The sequence below is a fragment of the Anopheles coluzzii genome, chromosome X, assembly GCF_943734685.1.
Source record: "Anopheles coluzzii chromosome X, AcolN3, whole genome shotgun sequence".
In the NCBI taxonomy this organism is placed as follows: domain Eukaryota; kingdom Metazoa; phylum Arthropoda; class Insecta; order Diptera; family Culicidae; genus Anopheles; species Anopheles coluzzii.
This window is the reverse complement of record NC_064669.1, coordinates 11,343,306-11,364,967: the sequence shown is the minus strand read 5'-3', so window position 1 is coordinate 11,364,967 and position 21,662 is coordinate 11,343,306. Positions and strand designations below refer to the sequence as shown.

The 21,662-nt window shown below is 45.7% G+C and overlaps 1 protein-coding gene across 2 annotated transcripts; it reads left to right on the top strand.

Annotated features, from left to right (window-relative positions):
- Positions 1–19: 19 nt before the first annotated feature.
- On the top strand, positions 20–21,662 carry LOC120959127 (MAP kinase-activating death domain protein). Of its 2 annotated transcripts, XM_049608901.1 has the most exons (17): positions 20–1,411; positions 2,823–3,175; positions 3,247–3,593; positions 3,693–4,553; positions 4,667–4,793; positions 4,933–6,378; positions 6,586–6,645; positions 6,802–7,581; positions 7,666–7,869; positions 7,982–8,221; positions 8,903–9,037; positions 9,404–9,910; positions 10,026–10,298; positions 10,383–10,550; positions 17,716–17,788; positions 17,877–17,923; positions 19,736–21,662. In XM_049608901.1, exons 2-17 carry the CDS (start codon positions 3,029–3,031, stop codon positions 20,495–20,497), a joined length of 6,177 nt encoding a protein of 2,058 aa, XP_049464858.1. In that variant the 5' UTR covers positions 20–1,411; positions 2,823–3,028; the 3' UTR covers positions 20,498–21,662. The 2 variants fall into 2 exon arrangements, with proteins under 2 accessions (XP_049464858.1, XP_049464861.1); XM_049608904.1 differs by lacking the exons at positions 6,586–6,645; positions 8,903–9,037.

The following is a 21,662-nucleotide window of genomic DNA, read 5'->3' as shown; positions in this document are numbered from 1 at the left end:
CTAACGGTCGTTTTGACCGCGTGAAGCAAGCTTCAACTTTATGGCAAACACGGTTAGTAGCACTGTTTTGAGACAGCAGGGCAACTTTCGCGTATGCGAAATTAGCAAAACTTGCTATTCATTATTATCATGATTTATTTTCGATGTATATTTTTGCGTTCGCAATCGCAATTCGAAAGTCGGCACTGTCGTCTATGTTGCACAGTCAGTGTTGATGGCAGGGAGCGTAAGAGCGACCTCTTCCACGCGAGAGCTCTGAGCTTGTTCCGTGACGTATCATGGGTGTCATCTGTTTTAAGTATTCTCATCCGGAATATGATATTTTGTTATTTTGCGCGTTTTTTTTTCAATGAAGAAAGTGTGGTCTATACGATCAGAGTAAGCATAAAAAAGTATAATTGTAGAAAATATGTAAATATAAATAATGATTAACAAAAACGTATATTTTATGTCTCAAAAAAGTTTGTGCTGTAATGAGCTACGCCATTACCGAGCGCAAGGATCGTGCGGAGTGTTTGGAGCTCAAGAACAATTCACTTTATATTGAACAAACGAGCTCCTCTGCTCTTTGAAAAGAGTTACTTGGCACAGCAACACTGATCAATATGCACATAAAAAGCATGCAACATTCTACTGGTTAATATGGTGCCATCGTTGTGCTGATGTTTGCCAGTGTGACCGTACGGTAGACTTTTATTTTGTAGGAAGTTATAAGTACTAGCTCCATCTACAGTGGATTGCGCTGTACTATTTCAGGTTCCTGTACATCTGAAAAGGGGCAGAAAATTCGCAGCGCCTGCGCCTGGTTTTGATACCAGGCTGCGAGCGAGACACACACACACAGCTCGCACTGCTTTGTCCATGCTTAGAAGCGGGATAGAAATGCAGCGAACCACACTGGGTGAAAGAGGCTACGCTTGCTTATCGGGGAAAACAAATATGGCGTGCCTATTTTCCTCCACGGCTGTGTGAAAAATAAGCAACCAGTCAACAACGAAAACTCGAGCAGTGCAGTCGAACAGGACCGCACTGTCCGGACCTGTATTTACAAAGGCAAAAAGAGAGAGAGAGAGAGAGAGAGAGAGAGAGAGAGTGCGTGTGTGTGTTGTGGGGTAGAGAGAAAGAGAAATACAGAATTCTGCTGGGTTGGTAGATGATGTAAAACAGTTCGGTTTCATATGCTCCAGCTCCAGCAGTAGGGCTGGTGCAATTAGTCGAGCGTCAAAAACCATGCCCCAGCAGCGCAATCAGCAGTAGAAGGTGTGCATTGTAACATTAATGTGTTAGTGGTAATACATTTAGAAAAGCCTTTCAGTAGGTCCATAATGGTAGTGTAGTTAAATAGTAATCATTCTGGCAACGTTTAGAGACACATACCAGAATCTTCCCATGTGGTTCACATCTTGCCAAGGTAAGCGAATCAGAGCCTCTTTTATCTTTCGTTACATGTGGCATACACAAAAAAGTGAAATGTCTTAAGTTATGCTGATTAAAACTTTCGTTAAAGTTAATAAAATATCCGCTCATTCCTGTTAGCGAATGAGTTTCTTGAAGTCACCATCGTCTCCAAACTGAATGTAACTTATATGTATATAATAAAGCCTGCGACACTGTTTTGCGTGTAGTCTACTCGTACCTTATGATGCAAAATGTGTGTCTAATATACGTATATTTAAAGCTTGTATAAGGAATTCAAGATAACAATACTAGCAATTACTGACGACATCAAATGATGTCCATCAATTTTCTTTTACGGCCTATTGCCGTCTCTTGTTTGTGTGGGATGTCGTGTACCACGTGGATGATATTGTTCTACATTTTATCGATTTTTGTGTAGCGCTTTAGCTGACCGACGTCATTGCCTGGGTGGCCTCGTGATCGATAATTGTGTTCTTAGCGTGTTTTATAAACGAGAATTATCCATGGGGCGCACGATAAAAAAAAAATGCGCATTTCATGAAACACTACGTTATCTCGCGTGCTGTTCACATTTGCCACTGCGTTTGCTTCAACAAGTTGTAGGCTCTGCATATTATTCGCAGCTAATGGAGCCGTGCAAAGATTATCGGTCTTGGGAATTTTCCCCGTAGCAAATGGGGCTTTCCCAGCGTGCGTGCCTGCTGGATCTCTTGGACAATACGCGCTGTTGTGGAATTCGGAGAGCTGATTTCCCTCCAGACATTCAAATTGTCTGGATCAAGGTTGATGCTTGACCAGCCCAGATCCAAGAGAGAACGACCCTGGAGAATTATGGGCAATTTTGGTTTACTTCCTTCCATCTATGTATGCAGAAGAGAAGAGCAACTCAGATGTATCTATGATTTATATAACACATATATTCTGTGCTCTTTCAATGCAGCGCTACTCACTGTTAAGATGATGTGCTATGAATATCCTCTGCACCTATCAAACATTTTTGAAGAATTTGGAAGTACTGGAAATGTTTTTTTTTCATTGACTGATTGTAGAAAGAATAACCAAGCTCTTCGGCCATCATGAAGAATCTATTATGTTGTGTTGCATCAAGAAGATTACGAATACGGAGAAATACATTGATGGCGGGTGGGTGCGGGTTCACTAGAATAAAAGTGCTCGTAACGCATAAATGTGTCGGAAATAAATGGATTATTTTCAAGATTATTCTTGCGTGTTTTTGTGCCGTACAAATGATGATATTTAAAAAAAAACCCGTACACCTATGTGCATAGATAAACAAAATACTTACATCAGATCAATTAATTTTAGATTAATTTAGATTTGTTTTGCAGTATAAATCATAAATCAACATAAATTTTGTTGTACATTCTTATCTCTCCTTCCAGAAAGAAAAAGTAACGTGAACCACTCTGTGCACACGGGATACATGCTTCCCTTGCTAAATTTAGCATTTGGCCAGGACAGCCGACGTCAGACGTTGCAGGCGCTAGCGGGAAGCGTCTAGCTTTACCGTATATTAGCGGGTGGAGGCGGTGGTGAGTAGCTACCTTTTTCTGCAACACGTCAGCGGCAGCGGCAACAGCGCGTCACGATGGCAGAACAGCAGCAACGTGACTCGCTCTGCCCACGGTTGATTGATTACCTGGCAATCGTTGGGGCGCGCACGACGGTCGTCGCACGTTCCGGAACTGGCAACGCTGCCCCAGCACCCGGTTCGGGCAGCCAATCATCCGTGCAGGTAAGCAGTCAGGCAAATCGTTGAAGGATATTGCGGATATTGTTTGATTTGGCTACTGTTTGTCAATACAGCTACCAGAGCTGTTGCGACGCTACCCACCGATGGACCACGATGACTTCCCTTTGCCGCTGGACATGGTGTACTTCTGCCAGCCGGAAGGATGCGTCAGTGTTGGCTCCCGGCGTACCGGGTCCGCCATCCGGGACACGACCTCCTTCGTGTTTACGCTCACCGACAAAGACTCGGGCAAGACGCGGTACGGCATCTGCGTGAATTTCTACCGTCCGATCGAGAAGTCATTGCCGCGCGTGAGTGTCGGGGCCGGTACGGCCGCTGGCAAGCAGCCCCCGAACTCCTCCCTTCGCCGCGAATCCTGGCGCAAGAGTATGGAGAAAAGCTCCGACTCGGCTTTTTCGAGGTATGCTAAAAACACTGCCGACCATCCGGTTTTACTGCCCTTATTTTACGCAGCAGCTAAGTGATTTTGTTTTTGTTTCTTTTTGTCTGCCACACCCAGTGACTATCGGAGCAGCAACATTGCGCCGAGCGACTCCTCCGACCGGGACTGTCCTAGCCGACGGGATTCCGATCCGCCGAACGCGGGCAACAACTACACCGCCACGCATCAGTCGCTGCTGGGCGTGGTCGGACCGTCCGGCGACTCGGAGTCCGGCGGCAGCCATTCGCCGTCGCCGCGCGCCTCGCGCAAGCGGTCGAAGATCCGCAACCATTCGCTCACCTCGCTCTGCATCCTGTCGCATCATCCATTTTTGACGATCTTCCGCGAGTGTCTGTTCATTCTCAAGCGGCTGATCGACGCGTGCAACGATTCCTGCAGCCCGAAGCGGGTCGGTGCCGCCCGACCGTCCGTGCGCGACAGCGTCTGGAACGTGCTGACCAACCAGGCCTCGGAGTCGACCAGCTCGGTGATACTGCACGATGTGCAGGAGATTGAGACCTGGATCCTGCGGCTGCTGTCCGCGCCGGTCCCTGTGCCTGGGTCGACGCGCGTCGAGGTAGACGTACTGTCCGCTGCACTCTACCAGCCGCTGGTCTTTGCCCTGCCGGATCACACCCGATTCACGCTGGTGGACTTTCCGCTGCATCTGCCGCTCGAGCTGCTCGGTGTCGATACGTGCCTGCGGGTGCTGACGCTCATACTGCTCGAGCACAAAGTAATCATACAGTCGCGCAACTATAACGCGCTCTCGATGTCTGTGATGGCGTTCGTGCATTTGATCTATCCGCTGGAGTACATGTTCCCGGTTATTCCACTGCTGCCGACCTGTATGGGCAGTGCCGAGCAGTTGCTGCTCGCGCCTACACCGTACATTATCGGCCTGCCAGCAACCTTTCTGATGTACAAGAAGAACTTTCGGTGAGTTCCCGCGAGTGTACAGACAGTGCAGGACGGAACAGTACGATTGTGTTGGTATTTGGGTGCGATGATTGCATTTCTTTTTTTTTTTTTTTTTTGCTTATTTCCACTAGATTGCCGGACGACATTTGGCTGGTTGATTTGGACTCGAATAAGCTAACACCGGCGTCCGGTGATATGGAAGCAATACCAATGTTACCTGAGCCGGAAGGTGGTATACTGAAAAATCACTTAAAACAGGTAACAAACCGCGCGGATGAGTCTACTTCAATAGTTAAAATCTCTTCCAATTCAGAAGCATTCAAAATGCTGACCGAGATGTGATTTCTTGCGCTGCAGTCTGATAATTATTGCGTGTTTACTTGATAATCATCCACAGGCCCTCAACTCCATGACAACGGGTAGTCAAACGTCCTCGCTGCCTGTCCGTCAGCAAGCCACGGGCAACGGTCGCGATAGCTTCAGCAGCTCGAACGCCACCACTGGGCTAGCGCTGCAGGCTCCCCAAGCGTCTGCATCGCACGGTTCGAATCACGGTGGTGCCTCGTCGAACGCCGCTATGCCCATGACCGGACTCTCCAGTTCCACGGCCGCCTCCCAACAACCGAGCCCCGTGGGACAGCCGTCGACCGTAAATCCGCTCATCTTTGGTGCCGACGTCGACTCGGTAGACGTGGCGACACGCGTTGCGATGGTGCGCTTCTTTAACTCGCAAAACACACTCGCAAACTTTACCGAACATACGCGAATTCTGCGGCTGTACCCGCGACCGGTTGTCGCCTTCCAGATCAACAGCTTCCTGCGGTCACGGCCGCGCACGTCCGCCTTTCTCAACCGCTTCGCTCGCACCCAGGCCGTTGAGTGGCTGGCCGAGTGGTCGCTAACGCCCTCGAATGTGGCGTTTCTGCGCGTGCAGACAGGCGTGCTAGACCCGGCGCAGGTCGGCGATAAGCCGAAATGGTACGCCCACACGCTCAACCCGATCCGCTTCCAGGTGTGGGACGAGGGCAGCACGCTGAGCGTGGCACTGAAGCGCATGCTGCGTCTCGAGAATCAGCCCACCGATGAGAGTGGTTCCGATTCGGACGGCGCGGACAGTACCAGCTCGTCCTACTCGTCGCTGAGCGACTTTGTGTCTGAGATCGTATCATCGGACCTGTCGCCGAGCCTGCACGAGGTGTACGCCAACCAGCACCATCATCACGTCGCGCCGAAGAACCTGTCGTCCAACCTGGATCCGCGTCTGGTGTATCGGCCGCCGAGCTCGCTGCGCTTTCCGGAAGGTATGCAGCCGCAGCCGCGAGAACCGAGCGGCACGGAGCAGGTAGACTCGGCCGAGTCGACCTCGTCGAGCCAGTCCGATCTCAGCTCGCCCAGCTTCAACCGTGACTCGGAGTTCGAGTTCAACCCGAAGACCCGCAACGAGGTGCACCTGGTCGTGAAGCCGGAGCGCGAGCACGGCAGCTTCGAGAACGAGTCGGACTCCAACTCCACCACCACGCCAAAGACGATCGTATCGAAGGACAGTGGGGGGTCGCACGAGGCCGTCACAGGCGTGAAGCGCACCGGGAAGCTGTCCAAGATTCCTCCACCCATATCGCCGAACTTTGCGCGCCAGCAGAGCGGGGCGAACTTGCTGGCACGCACGTCAAGCTCTGGCTCTACCGGGTCCGGCAGCCATCCGCCGTCGCTTGGATCTGCCGGATCGCAGCGCCAGAGCTCGCAGGGCTCCCTGTTCGAGGTGCTGACCACGCAGGCGAAGGAACTGGTTAGGGAGACGACCCGCCAGAGCAGCCAGGATGGGCTCCTGGCACAGATGGACAAGGTAGAGCGGCATCCAAAAACATATATCTGTGATATCTAACCCTCCTCCGGGATAGCAGTACTTTAATCGAATTTAATTTACAATTAACTCCCCTTCTCTAACTTTCCCTTCTTTCTATCTTTCTTTCCTTTAACTTGATTCTGTTGCACGCTGTCCCTATTTGTTGTACGTTATCTTCAAAATTCTACCTTTATGGAATGTGTTAAGTTCAAAGTGCAGGCCAAGGAAATAGAAGAAGATCTCAAGATTCTAGCTCCTCTTGAGCAGGTGTGTTTGTTTTCTTTGTTTCACTTTTCATTATTACCATTTCGTTGCCTTCCTATGGGCGCCATTGAACGAACAAGCACGCTATGTATCACTCGCTGCAGAAGGTGCGCACTATGATTTTAATGCTATTATTTCGGCAATGCTATTTGCTTCCAGCTTACGTTGCAGGCTAAGAAGGCCGCAGAGGAGGCGTCTAAGCAAGCGCTCGAAGCGTCCAAGCAGGCGGCTGGCGTTAGCAAGAACACCATCGAAGATCTGACCTATGTCGGCAAATCTACCATCGGCGATCTCACTAAATCGGCCAAGGAGGTAGCGGCCAAGAAGGGGCTGCTGCAGCAAGGTACCGGTCCGTACACTGGACCACAATCGCTGAATTCTCCGACCACAAACACGGTGGCGACCACCAACCAGTCGCTATTTTCATCGATCACCAGCGACTTCAACGGTATCGCCCAGTCAACATCCTCAATGTTTTCCGATCTGTTCGGTGGCAAGCAGAAACACCAGCAGCAACAGCAGCATCACCAGCAGCAGCACCAACAGCACCACCAACAGCAGGGAGGCGATTCACATCGTGGGACCAGCATGCTACAGCAACAGCAGCTCAAAATGAAGGAAAAACTATCGTTCGATCCATTTCCCGGCCGCAAGGGGCTGGTGGAGCGAAACCCGCTGATCAAGCACTCTGGCCCAAAGCAAACGAAGGAGGAAATGCAGCGAATACAGAACGCCGAACGATCGACGAGTAACTCGGAAAATCAAACCTTTCTAAAGGATCTGGTCAACCAGGTCCTAGCCGGGGAGGGCGTTGGATGGCTGAAGCTGAACCGACTCAAGAAACTGATGGAGGACGAATCGTATCGTATGCTGGTGCTGGGAAAGCTCAACAGGACGCTAGAGCGAAAGATTGGCCCAGACGACCATATCGACGACGTGGTAAGTATTCGAGTGCGCCGAAATTTGCATTTGGCGGACACATGAACTTCGGCTTTTAATTCGGCGCGTATCTTTTTGGATCAGTGCATATCGAAGGCAGTGTACAAAGGAACGCTCAAGTGTTTGTTGGCGATAACGCACGGGCTGGAGCACACGATAGGGAACTTTGGTCTCGGCGGGATGGCGTCCGTGTTTCAAATGATGGAAATCGCTCACACGCACTACTGGAGCAAGGATTTAAGTGAAGGTGCGGGTTCCGAGATGTCTGCCAGCTTGCTGTCCAGCCAGGTACGGGCCATGTGAAGGAGAAAAAGGGGTGATACTATCTTGCCTGTGTTTTGTAAACAAGGACCTTCTAAACATTGACTCTACTTTATTTACCTTGCTCATCCACTACCAGAGCGTAAGTCCGATGGGCAGTCGGGAGAACCTAAGGTCACCCCAAAGCCCCACGGAGCTGTCGGATTGGATGCTGGGTGGCTCTCGCAAAAGCTCCAGTGCTAACAACGACCATATCGCCCTCTCGCGTCACCCGTCGGAGAACGAGCAGGAGAACCAATCTACGTCGGAAATGTTCAAGGACATGCTGTCCCTGAAACGGAATGTGTTGTTCAACAAGCTGACATCCTTTGAGTCGGAGGTAGGTGCATCACTTGCAACGATAGTTGGTTTATTTATTTCTTGGTATTTTCTTCAAACTTCTTCGAAACAATTCACTCCGACTTCTAATAATGATCTGATGTGGTTACATTAACTTTCTTGTCAATATCTGCATAAATCATTTCAATCTTTGCCGTTGGCGGATTGGCCATTCCTAATTTATACTCCTTTCCAATTTCAAAATATCTCAGAATCACTAGAAAACTAACATCCTTTGTCAACTGTCCAATATTTCGGAGCAGTGAACAAAGCATTTTTGTAAGCTCATGAAGCTCATTAACAGAGTTTTGTTTATGTAGCTCGACGCCTTAGTCGCCAATACCGTACCCAGTAGGAAAATTTGATCCTCAAGCCACGTTCACTGTTGTTCGACTTTTTGTTTTCGTTTTGTTGTATTATAGTACAATCTGATCCTAATCGGAATGCCCTGAAACGTACCTTTATGTGTGTTCGATAGTTATGTTTGTGTTTTGTTTGGCTCTATGTTAGTTTGGATTTGTTTTCGACCAGAAAAAAAATGCGATACCATTTCGGTCCGATCTGTCCTTGCCGCTCACCATCCATTAACTTATCCTCAGATCCCTTTCGAGCAGTATATTCGCTTCTCTACATCTCTATGTGTACGCTTGAAATTTGTGTCTCCTCGCCTTTTACAACACAGGGTAGCATTGCGATGCAAGATTCATCTGGGACATTATCTGTCGCTAGTGACGTTTTGCCGCAACAGCAATCCGGTGACTTTTTGGCTACCTCTATCTCTTGCCGTTCGACGGTGTCGGATACCGAGTATGAGAAAGTAAGTATTGGGAGGGAATGCCCCGCTGATAGTGAGACTATCCGAACTCCAAGAAGTTTTTTTGTTTGCCAGTTACTAACTTTCCGTTACACGTTATAAGATTTTGTTTTTTTTTGTGTATGTGCGTGTGTGCGTATGTGTGCGTGTGTGTGTCTGTGTTTGTGTACGTTGAACCTCTGAGTATGCATGTCTGTCAACTGTGAACTTCTTCAGTCATGGTGTACGTTTCTTTTAGCTTTCCTCACTTACTCATGGGTTTGCCGCATGAGTAACTTTGCTAGGGCGTGGAAAGCTCCGTAGCTTAGCAGGATGGTACACGGCATTAACGGGTTTTACGACGGTCGGTTTTGCTCGATCTACTTCCAGTTTCCGAAAAGCTCCACCCTGAAGGACGCAAAAAAGATGGCGGGTGGTATATTTTCCGGCAAGTCATCACTAAGTGCGGGCTTTCGCTACACTGGCGGCAGCCTAATTCCGTCGTCCGGGTCGCCTTCGCCGGATGCGCCCCGGGTGTATCTGTTCGAGGGGCTGCTAGGTAAGGATCGGTCCAGCATCTGGGACCAGATGCAGTTCTGGGAAGACGCGTTCCTGGACGCGGTCAGCCAGGAGCGGGACATGATCGGCATGGATCAGGGACCGGGCGAGATGATGGAGCGCTACAAGGCGCTGTCCGAGTCGGAGCGCAAGCGACTCGAGCACGATGAGGACCGGCTGCTGTCCACGATGCTGTACAATCTGACAGCAATTCTGGTAATGCTGAATGTACACAAGCTGGAAATCAAGAAAAAAGTACGGCGACTGCTAGGCAAGAGCCACATAGGGTTCATTTACTCGCAGGAGGTGAACCTGCTACTCGATCAGATTAATAATCTGGTAAGTAAAGTACAGGATGTAGACCCCCACAACAACACCTGCCCAGCAGTAGAGAAAGTCCATGAATATCTCCCAATGTGGTGTGGAACTTATCCCTGTCTTTCCTACGTCACAGCATGGTAATGACATCGATCTGAAGCCGCTGGGATCCCGTTTGCTGCACCGGCAAAGCTTCACCGTACACCAGGGCATCGATGCGAGCGGATCGCTCCGCTTCATTGAAGTGCGTGACGACGGACTGGTGCTGCGTTCGGTGAACGGTAGCATCACCGAGCGATGGTGGTTCGAGCGGCTAGTCAACATGACCTACTCGCCGAAAACGAAGGTGCTGTGCCTGTGGCAGCGTAACGGGGGCCAAACGCAGCTGCACAAGTACTACACGCGCAAGGTAAGTTTTGCCCCAGGTCCGACACACCGACATACGGCACCGCCATTAACCTACCTGCCTACTACCCAATCCTGGGACGCACAGTGCAAGGAGCTGTACAACTGCATCAAGGAGTCGATGGAACGCAGCGGATGCGCCGGCCAGGCCCCCGAGCTGGGAGGCGAGTTCCCAGTGCAGGACATGACGACCGGCGAGGGCGGTCTGCTCCAGGTGTGCCTTGAGGGCGTCGGACTGTTGTTTGCGAACAGCAAGGTAAGCCCGATGTTACTCGTTTGCTAATCCAGCCAATCACCCACCCCTACTTACCCCACCCATCTGTTAGTTACGTCCGAACTGAATGTTCTTTCCTAGCTTGTACTCTTTTGGTTTGACCTTCGTTTTCCGTTCATCATCCTATCTTCATAAATGCATTATCTACACTCGTACCTACCGAAATGATTGCGTACCTCCGATCTGTTATACCGTTTCGTATCGTTCAGAGTGGTTGCGGTAAACGCTGAGAATAGTGTCGGCAGGCTAGTGTCGCTCGTTGTCGCAGTGCAGTATGAATAGCAACACGTCTCTTAGCACACTCGTTCATCTCGCGTGCGCGCGTTCGCTCTGTACATCTTCCTTCCTTTGCTGCCCTGCTGTATAACCGTTGCTCGCGCAACGGCTGTTTCGATGTAGTTAGCTACAATTTACCTGCAAGGGACGTGTCATCCAGCTAGCAATCTATTGTACATCCCAAACGGTCGTTGAGTTTTGCCATTCGCGTTCAACCTATAGTATCTAACCTATAGCCTATTTTTTTTTGCTAAATATTCCATTTCGATGGGATTGCCTGCAAAAGCAATGGAGGTGGGAGACTTTAAACGCAATACTCACTGCTACCTGACATGATTGAAACCCGGAGATAGAGCAAATATGAAAGCGTGTAGTAAGCGTCCCGAATAAGCATACAATGTTCACTGTTATACTTTATTCCGTTTTCGCTGTGCGATTATAGTTTGGTTTTACAGTCGTTTCGTTTATTTGAACTGTTTCAGTTTCGGTTGAGTTTGCTTGCGTACTGACACGGTTTTGATTTTGATTTGTTTTTATTTGTTATTCCTCGTTTTAATTTTTATTTTCGTTTCACCGGCGAAGGTACTGCTCAGAATGAGCTGTTACTACAAACGTATCAAGGACCTTCTCTAGTGGGCGGCTCGGAAGCCTAGCAATGAAGAGCTTTGTCCCCGGATCTCTACGCGGCCCCTATTCAACCCTTGCTCGTGTGTACCTGTTGCGTATAATGTTTGATTACCGGTTCAGAATCTATCCCCCCCAAACAACCCGAACGATATAAGCACAACTTGCGTGTAGATGTCAACGTTTTGTATGTTTAACCGACCTTCCTTTGGTTTCCCTTTCCTTTCTATATCTTTAGCATTGATATATTCCAGCTCTTATTACGCATGTCTTTCGTTCGTTTTCCACTAACTAGCTCTTATACTGCTGTGAGATATCCTCCCAGTTACTGTGCAGCCTAACCGAATCTAGAGTAATGATGTACGAATGTGTGCAAGGTCGATAGAGAACTCCTGTCTCTAGTCCATTACTCTAGGTTATCCTTGCAATTCTGCGTCCATTGTTGAACCGACAGTAGCTTTTACCACGCAGACCCTTCACACAATGTGCTGTATCTCCGTATCTGCCAAACATTGCCCTGTACCTTCAGGGTGCAATCCTGATACCCTACTGCTAGCCGTGCTCTCCACACCATTAGTGTGTGTATCTATATATTTGTATTCCACCTGTAGTAGTTACTTCCCCCAAATCCAATACTAATCAGACGCATTGTTTCGGATGGTTTGTTATCCATCGGAGGATATTGAAACATAAATCGAATTAATTAAAGGGACAAACTAGCGATAGAAGTAAAGAGATATAGAAAGAGAGGCAAAACAAAATTAAAGCGTGTCCGAAAGATAGTTATATTATTGTATTTTTTTTTTAAATGTATTTTCTCAACGTATTACCATTTCTATCGTCGCTTACCTGCATATGTTTATGACAGCTAGTGCATTTTAAGCTATTTTTACTAAGCGCACGCACACCGATGAAGTGTATTGTATTCGTTTTTTCGTTACATTCTTCCATTCGATCTCGTTTTCTCTTCCAATCGTGTTTGAGACCAATTTTTCTACTGCCAATGCCATGCAACGCCTTTGCTTTCATCATTTGATTATCAATTTCCGGTACCCAGGTATTCAGGAGCACAATAAGAGTGCCAATGTAAGAGTGCGGAATGTTTAAGTAATTCAAAAACCTAATCGAATAGGGGTACAGTACTATCGTACATCCAAACTCAACGTATCCTCTGTGTTCCAACGTTTACTAGCTAACGCATTGTAATGCGTATTTCGTCTTAAATTCAATTATTTTTGTTTGTATATTTATTTATAATTGATCGTCTGTATCGATGGGTTTCACAACATATTTTTTATTGTTTGAATACCAGGAAAGGACACAAATGATACCCCCTTTTTGGCTAGCTAGTATTTTAGCGCCTTCAGTAACAACCGAACGTATTAGGAATGAGATATCGATAGGGGTTTTGTATTTTTGTTTGTTATTTTGTTCTCTTAATGTTTGTTCACTGCATCGTAAAGTAATTTCTCTTTTTTTTTTTAATTCTCCCTAAACATGCGAATATTGGGCGCAAGTTTTTCAAAGAACTAGGAAAAAAGATTGAAAACCATTGTTTACGTCTTGCTCTTGACATTTCATTTATTTCTTACCAATCGTGGCAGTCGCAAGCAAACTCACCGAACAACTGTTCGACGCAATCGACGCTAGAATTGTTCGTATGTGTATGCTCTTTTGACGAGCGACTTTGTATACTAACATCCACCTGTCCCCCATTAATTTTTCTAAACTGAATGTTTTCTTTTATTCGTTTAACTTTTACCACCATCGTTTCAAAATTGTTTCACCACTCCGCGTCAACAAATAAGCAAACAAATTAAGGCACTCGGTGCTTCGGCTGAGTGAGGAAAACGATACAAATTCAAAAGACTTTTGAGATGGTCCTTGGGTGTACGCGGTTTCATTTTCTGTTCACTGATCTCTACTGTGTTTGCGTTACTTTCCGTTCGTCTCTGGTTTTGTTTTGTTTTGTTTTTTTTGTTTTAGCTCGTCTGTTTGTTTTTATTTTCGGTTAATGTTTCGATTTGGTCTATTTGCTTTCGATTCAACATGTAACCTTTTTACCGCTGTCAACCTACTTGAAAACGTGTATTTTCCGTTGAACAACTACATTCCATGAATATCATTTTCGCCCCGCTCCTACTCTTATTGGAAGAACGATTTTGCTTGAAAAAAAAAACTACTCAGAATAGAAACAACAATTCCACGGATCCGTAGATAGAGCGATGAATCATGTTAGCCAGCTGTTTAGTAACCGTTCCCACCCCCAGTGAGGGTTTATCGTTTTGATCATCCTCTCAGCTAGTCCCATCTGCTCATGTATACTACTCCCCCTCGACAAACCAATGTAGAGTATAAAATAATTTGAAACTGCATCAACATAAACAAAACAATACGGAGCCATTAATTAACGAACTTCACTAATCATTATTTTCTTACCTTTCTCTTTTATTCCTCCCGTTTGAACTGTCGAATATCATCTCATGACGATTTCGATACCGTAAATGAACAAAAAAAAACAAACCGTTGCATTTGTAACTTGCCCGTGTCACCGTACTAATGAACTGAAATGTCAATCGTATTTATATATATTCAAAAAAATGACAAAAAAAAACATGAAACACCTCGAATACATAAATCTGGATCATTTTCAAACATTTACAATACTCATTTGCTGGAAAGGATTTTGAGGTACAGTTACTTTTTTCTACTTTACTGTTATGTAATAAGCGAGACATTTGCTACAAAAAACCAAACTTCTCCACACTATTCACTCACAATTTACACGCAAAGCCCTCCTCCCCAAAAAAAAAAAAAAGAACAAACAGGAAAATTATGTTTAAAACAAATTACTACCTGTCCCTCCCCCCACCCAAACAAAAAAAAAACCTCCACATCAACAATGTAGGCCATTATCGGATTGTTGCTGTTTATATGTACGTTGTATACTTTTTCTGTTACTGCTTCATTATGGATAAGTTTCAGTCCCAACATTTGTCCTGCTCCAGTTTGCTCTCTCCCGCAACACGAGATTAGCTCAGCGTTTTGATTTTCCATCACGACACGCCTGACACCACCCGTCTTGCTCTTGCTGGATGGCACACACACACACACACACGCGCTACTCCTCTCGTCGGTACCATGGCCAAAAATGGCTTGTACCACCAACACCATCACCACCAGCTATTGCTACTAGGGCAAGTTTCCAGAACTTGACCGGTTCTATGCATCCCAAACCCCGCTATCCAGCTCCTTCCCAGGATCTAGATTGGTTTTGCCAAGTTTTGTGTTGTCGGTTTTTTGTTTTTTTTTTGTTTTTAGCCACCTTCCCCAACCAGTTAGCCGAGTAGTGGAATGGTTGCTGTGCCATTTTGTGCTTCACCTAAACCAAATCTTGTGTTGCTCGCGTTTTTTTAAAACGATCGATGTAATGTTATGTATCGCATTTACATGCTCCTCAAAATTGCCATCAATTGCCATCTGTTCATTTATCATAATAAACTAAAAAAAAAAAAAAAAAACAAATCGCCCCCACCCCAGTGTTAACAATTCCACCAGAAAACACATACAGGCAAGGAGAGAGAAAGCGAGAGACACTTTGAGGGAAAAATGAAAGAGAGAGAGAAAGAGTAAGGTAGTGAACTAGAAGTACAGAAATTGAAGTACGAGCGCGAAATATAAACCTATGGCGTTTAAGTTGTTCGCACTCGTTACCCAGTTCTCGCCATTACACGAGACCAGCAAAAGTGAAAAATTCATCCCAGTTTTCTAGCAGCTATCTCTGTTTTAGTATTTTGTAACTACTTTTTTAGTTGTTAGCTCTTAGACAATTGTTGCCGTCGCATTCATTGTAACGTTTTCGATTTGTTTGTTTGTTTTTTTTTTGTTACATTTACCAATTCTCGCCATTAGTATACTTATGTTTTTGTTTGTTTGTTTGTTTTCAAAACATTGGAAAGTAAAAGCTAAAATGCGAAATGTGTTTGCCATTCTTGTTTTTTTTTTCTTCTGTTCTCTCTCTTCTATTATTTCCTCTGTAAGCTTCTTCTTAGTACGTTCTTTTGTACTCCTCATTACCCATTTCCCTGTCTTACTTAGTGTATTTTATTGAACGCGCTTAGTAAGTCTAGCAAACAAAACCTGGATTGAAATATAGCCATTTTTCTTGGTTTGTTTATTATTATTTTTTTTAATCGTTTCTCATTTACATCGTATCACAACTGGTACACCTTTGCATGCTTTTTCCTTTTCTTGCCACTCTTACCATAAGACATGATTTTTAGAGTGTTTGCGCGCTCCCCTGCTAACCGAACTGTGTCATTGATTGGGTTTTCGATTGTAACATCAAACGCTAGTTGTGTTTTAGTTTGTTTTGATTTTTATATACTTGCTGTACCAAATGTGTTTATCATGTTTCCGAACCCCGTTTTCTGTTTACCCACCATTTGTAGATCGCTCACCGATGTCACACTATAGCTCTATGCAGCTATCATTTTCCTGTTTTACCATTTGAACTTTTCACAGCAATGCCGTTTTTTTAGTTTTGAATTCCTTTTTGGTTACCTTTTTTTTTGGTGTCTCCTTAACTTCTTACTGTTTTCTTTTGAAACAGTTTGGTTTTGAAATTAATACTGTATGTTTCGACTTTCGAGTACTTTGTTTTCCTATTTTCCTTTTTTTTTGTATATGTCGAGTAAAACAAAAACAACACAATTGAAGCAAAACTACTGTTTAGTTTCTAGTGCCGATCGTTTTCGAAGACCATCTCACAAGTAAATTTGTTTGTATTTGATAATCTTCTCCCCTACCACACCCCCCCCCCCTTTCCCCACAATTTCGCCATAATGGACATGTGTTTTATCAAGTGGTGTTAATTGATATCTTTATATGTTCGTAGGCCAATTTTAATGCGCATCTTCTTTAGCTCATCAATATATTCGATACCGTGCATATATATACATAGATGTTATACATAGACACCTAGAGTTTTGCCACCATCATTGCTCTTAGCCGCGCTCTAACACGCGTGTCATAGTCAACCGCAAGCAAACAAACAAACAAAAAAAACAGAAAAAAACAATTGGAAGTTACGTTTCGTACATTAGTTTCATGCGCTTTTCTGTTCCATTGTTTGTTCTTTCTTCTCAATATGTTTTGTTGTACATCCTTGTAGCTTTTATTCGTTTGTTTTTTTTTTGTGTACCATTACGCACACGGGTAGCATAAGCTAGTTATGCGGCCACACCATCTCTGCTCCATACCATTGTACTACAAAACGCTCATTTTGCCGGTAGTTGCGTAGGTCATTCGGGGTTGTTTCTTTTTTTTCTTTCTCTCCGATCTTGTTACGATGCAAGTTGCGTTACGTTTTTGTTTTGTTTTCTCTCTGTTTTCAGTTTCTAGGTTAAGTTTTTCCATGTTTTTTCGTGCTCGTGGTTAACTATTTTGCTTCGAAGCTAGAACTATAGAATGCTGATGGTAGCAGTTTTAGTAGTAGTTTGCTTTGTTTATTTTATTTTTTTTGTTTAGTAACAAAAACAAACCGTGTCGTATTACAACAGAGCCAATCATTAGACAACTTTTTTTTAGTATTCCTCCAACAACAACAAAAAAGTAGTCTTTAGAGATCGTACAGAACCACCAAAAACGGCGCAAGAAACCATCGCCGAGCGACCTTCTTTGCTAGTTGATGCCGTTCTTTTTCCCACGTTCTCAACCTGTATGCCTGCATAAGCGAATTACACACCATCTATACCATATATACATACACGCACACGTTTAAAGCGATCTACATCGACTGAAAGGACGCGCAATGGTTTGCGATTGAAATGTTTCGCAGTGTGAATGGTACGGCTTTTTTTTATGGCAACCTTTTCGAAAATCCAACCTGTGTACCATCGCATTCATGTGAAGGCGGAAACATTTCAATCGCAACGACCCTACGACCCAGTGATGACTGACTCTACCGTACTGTATTGAAGTTTTGATTAGTGTTAGATAGTGCACACCGCACATAGAGCACACACACACATATACTAGTAAAACATATACACCAACACACACAGAGAAATGCGCGCGCGCGCGCGCCCAGAAACAAGAACTCGCGCAAGAAGTACCAGAGCTAGTAGTACAGGCATGGCCAACTAACATGCGTTCTTTATTCTCTTGCATCGTTCGACGGAATCCGCCGACCATTCTGTCCCTCGTTGTGGCCACCAATTTTCCGCCATTCGGTGTACATGGTTAGTTCTTCATCCGGCTTAATCATATACGGAAGTGCTTCACACAGAAAGGTGGCGTGTTCATTCTGGAGGAGTACAGTAAGTATCTTGCGGCCCGCCAATTATTGTGGTTTTCTTTGCTCTGCATTCTGAATTTTTCCCATATCTCTCTCCACCTCGTTTGCAGATCCCAAAACAAGACTTATTATTCAACGAAAATACAAATCCGCCATGGTAAGTTCGATACATCCCGCTTTAAGGGGGTCAGTTGAATGTATTAAATAAAAAGGTATAGATTAGTAATGGGAAAAGCGAAGTTTTGGTCGGAATCGATTCCGCCTAGCTCCTTATTTTCCAGAATCGATTCCGGATAGTAGGTCCGGAATCAGTTTCTGGTACCGGCTTGGGAATCAGTTCCGGAATCTGCTCCGGAATCGGCTTCGGAATCGGAATTGATTCCGGAACTGGAATCGGCTCCGGAATCGGATTCGGAATCGGCTGCGGAAACGGATTCGGAATTGATTCTGGTATCGGATTCGGAATTTATTCCGGAATCGGATTCGGAATTGATCCCGGAACCGGAATCGCATTTGATTCCGGAAACGGAATCGGAATCGGCTCCGAGAATGGTTTCGATTTCGAGCTCCCACCACTAGTATAAATGTACCTGTGGAGGTGGTTGTACCAAAAGTATTTGCAGTACACTGATGTTGGTGCCATGTGCCACGATAATTTGGAAGCAATTAAGTTATGTATGTTAGTATGAAGTTTTCGCTGGACTTTCATAAAGCCATTCCGTTACGTTGAGATCGCAAAATTTCTGAAAGCCCCTGGATTCCCTAAGGAAACTTGTATCTTTCTGAACTCTGAAAATGTCTAACGAATTACTTTCTTTTTTTCACCAAAACTTTATGAAATTTTTATCATTTTCTGAACATGCTCTGTCATTGCACTGTTGTCCTATTTTATCAATTATTGGTGTTATTTACAATAGGGCACAGTAAACAACAAAAAAATCCATTCCGGAAAAAAATTCTGAATATGTCCACGGTGGACGGTTTTCACAATAAATCCTTTTCATGTTTATAATTGACAGAATGACAAAGGCAAAGGCATTCACAAATATCCAACTGAATGAGATACTTCAAATCAAACCCACCATTACAGATCTGAGTTCACTACAGTCATTACGCAGTGCCACATTCAATTTTGTATTACACATGAATTACCACTGAATTATGCCAAAATACGATAGTATCAGAGTAATCCTCGCAATTCTTATCAAACCATCTTGAAAGCTCAATTCCATTTCCATTATTTAGTTTATTATGATTCTTAGCGTATAGGAATCCAATACGATTAAATTGATATGCTATAGGAGTCACAAAAATGGATTGTTTCATGTATTTGTTTTTTCTTTTCATGGTATGAATTGTTGTGCTTAGAAAGGTATAGCATATTTAAAATGTTAAATGTTAAAATATGCATATATTTTTCTTATTGATACGTTAACCCCCATTATCTGAATTACTACCAATTGCACTACTATTGGCACATTTATCCTAACAAACACCAAACAATAGAGTATATCGAACTGTTACAGGTGGAATGTTTTAAAACCATCCACCTGTTATTATCGCACAAACAGGATACTAAATATCGAAATGAATAGCATTCTCCGCACTGCACGCGTAACCAGATGCATAACAATTTAAAAAAAAATGTATCTAAAGATGTTCCATGCGACAAAGGCAATAGTTAGTTTGTTTAAGACAGCTCTCACTGTGGAACCTGTTTGAATGCAACAGCAAAACACAGTCACACCCTGCCTACCGTAAGCCGGTTCGACCGGTCAATTGGGCCATAAACCATCGGTGCTAAAATAGTGCCAACTTCTCCGATAGGTCAATCTCAAAGCTACTCATCTGATGGTGACGTAATAGCGAGGTGACCAATTGTGCATAGTGCTTGTGCGCCGCTTACCTTTATGTGAGCTCCCGAAAAAGTACTAATAATTTCGGGCTTTCCACTCGCTGCTCATTGCAGGCCGACCAGATATGCTACGCCGTGCTGTGTGTTTTCTCGTACATTGCGGCGGGCCAGGAGCAGACCAAGCAGCAGCAGGGTGCAGCGGCGAAAGGGGCTGGGACAGCGGGACCACAGCACGTACCGGTACCGACCATGCAGCTATCGCCCTCCTCCAAACCGTCGCAATCGCAACACCAACAGCCGCCCCAGCCGCAACAGCAGCAGCAGCAGCACCAGTCGCAGAAAATTCAACAGACGCATCTTCCACAGCAAAGCTCGCCCAAGCTGAAGACGGTCGTTGGCAAACCGATCAGCCCTAAGCAGTCGGCACCAACGATCCAGCCACCGGCAGCGCATGCCGCGGCTCCATCGCCGGCCCCGATGCAAGCACAATCGCAACCGGCCCAAACGCTTCCGAAGAGCACACCGCCCACGCCGCAGCCCGAGCCGGCCAGCCTGGACCGCGTCAAGCCGCCCACGGTGCCGGCCCGTCCGAAGGTCACCACGGCCGGCTCCGTGACCAGCAGCCCGCCGGCAACCAAGGCACCGGTCCTGGTGTCGAACCGTGGCCCCCCGCCTGCCATACCGCCCCGCACCAGCCTGTCGCAGCGTTCCGACTCGGTGTGCAGTGCGTCCGGCCACCAGCAACCGCTGCAGCGCCAGTACTCCGCCATCGAGCCGTCCTCGTCCGGGCGCTCGGCGACCGCCAAACCGTTCCCGTTCCGCTCGCTGCAGAAGCAGTCGACGGATGCTGGCGGTAGCAAGGCGGGGCAGGAGTAGGCTAAGCGCGGATGGCTAGTAGATGTCTGGGAAATGGGACAGTCTTTGCGTCGGCGGTAGTAAGCCGTCGTTTGCAAACGCATGGCGCATCCATTGGGCGCATTTGGGCGCGCGTACCACTAGAACACAACGATCGAAACGCTAGCCAGGATGAGGATTCAATGAGGTTCGCTAAATGTCAAACCAGAGAAGAGCAGAAACTGAGAGAGAGAGAGAGGAGAGAGAGAGGGAAACAATAGATGAAGGAAGTGTTATCCACTGGACATGGAGTATCAAATAGCATAGTTCAATCAATAATTAGCAACAGATGTATAGACCCCAACACGACACATGGGTATTGCGTGCTGTTAAAAGTAAGCTTTAAATGCCACAAACCCCTGCGGGTAGGATGTAACGAGCGGGTCTCGCTTCTAGGTGTTTCAGTTCCGTCGATTTGCCTGTTTGCTGTGTTTTGTGGCAGTGCTGTAAACCGTTATTGTGTTACTGTTGTCCGCCCTGGTTTTTGGTTCCTACTGTGAGATGCTTTCCCTGTGCACAAATCGTTATTTATAGATCTATATACATATATTAACAAGATTGGTATGCGCGGTCCGAGCAGGACACATTCGCTGATAGTGTGATAACAAAGACATACAATGTACGAAAGTAGGAATAGAAGAGTACTGCCAGAGTTCGAGCCGTCTCGGTCGGCGGTAAATGCCACAGAGCGGGCACAATGTAAGCCATTTGCAGCCGATCGAAGGTATCGAAAGAACCCCAACGTCGCATCAGTCGTTGCGCTTACGTTTAAGTTGACCCTTTAAGCTTTAACACTACACATACAAATATACATATATATATATATATATCACGAATGGCGGCACAACAGCAAGCACCCGCTCTCTATATTACTGTTTTACATTGTTGAAGCATGTTAGACGAAGTGGCAGCTGTGTGCAGCAGTTACATCCCCGCCCACCACCAGCTCCCCCGAATCCTAGTGTAGTTCCGCCAGTGTGATAGCAACCTAGACGCGTTAGCGACCACAAGAGCAATACAAACTTTCTAGAGCAAACAGATGAAGCAACAAAACAAAACAAAAACGAGACACCGGGAAGGAAAAAAGTGTAAAATTAGCGCATCAAATATATATAGATATGGCGACGCGTACACCTGTCACCAACAA

Excerpts from the sequence above, each read along its gene's own strand:
- LOC120959127 (XM_049608901.1), top strand. The coding sequence starts at position 3,029 with ATGGCAGAACAGCAGCAACGTGACTCGCTCTGCCCACGGTTGATTGAT. Across the intron at positions 3,176-3,246 it reads GCAGCCAATCATCCGTGCAG|CTACCAGAGCTGTTGCGACG; the intron begins GTAAGCAGTCAG and ends TTGTCAATACAG. Across the intron at positions 3,594-3,692 it reads TCCGACTCGGCTTTTTCGAG|TGACTATCGGAGCAGCAACA; the intron begins GTATGCTAAAAA and ends TGCCACACCCAG.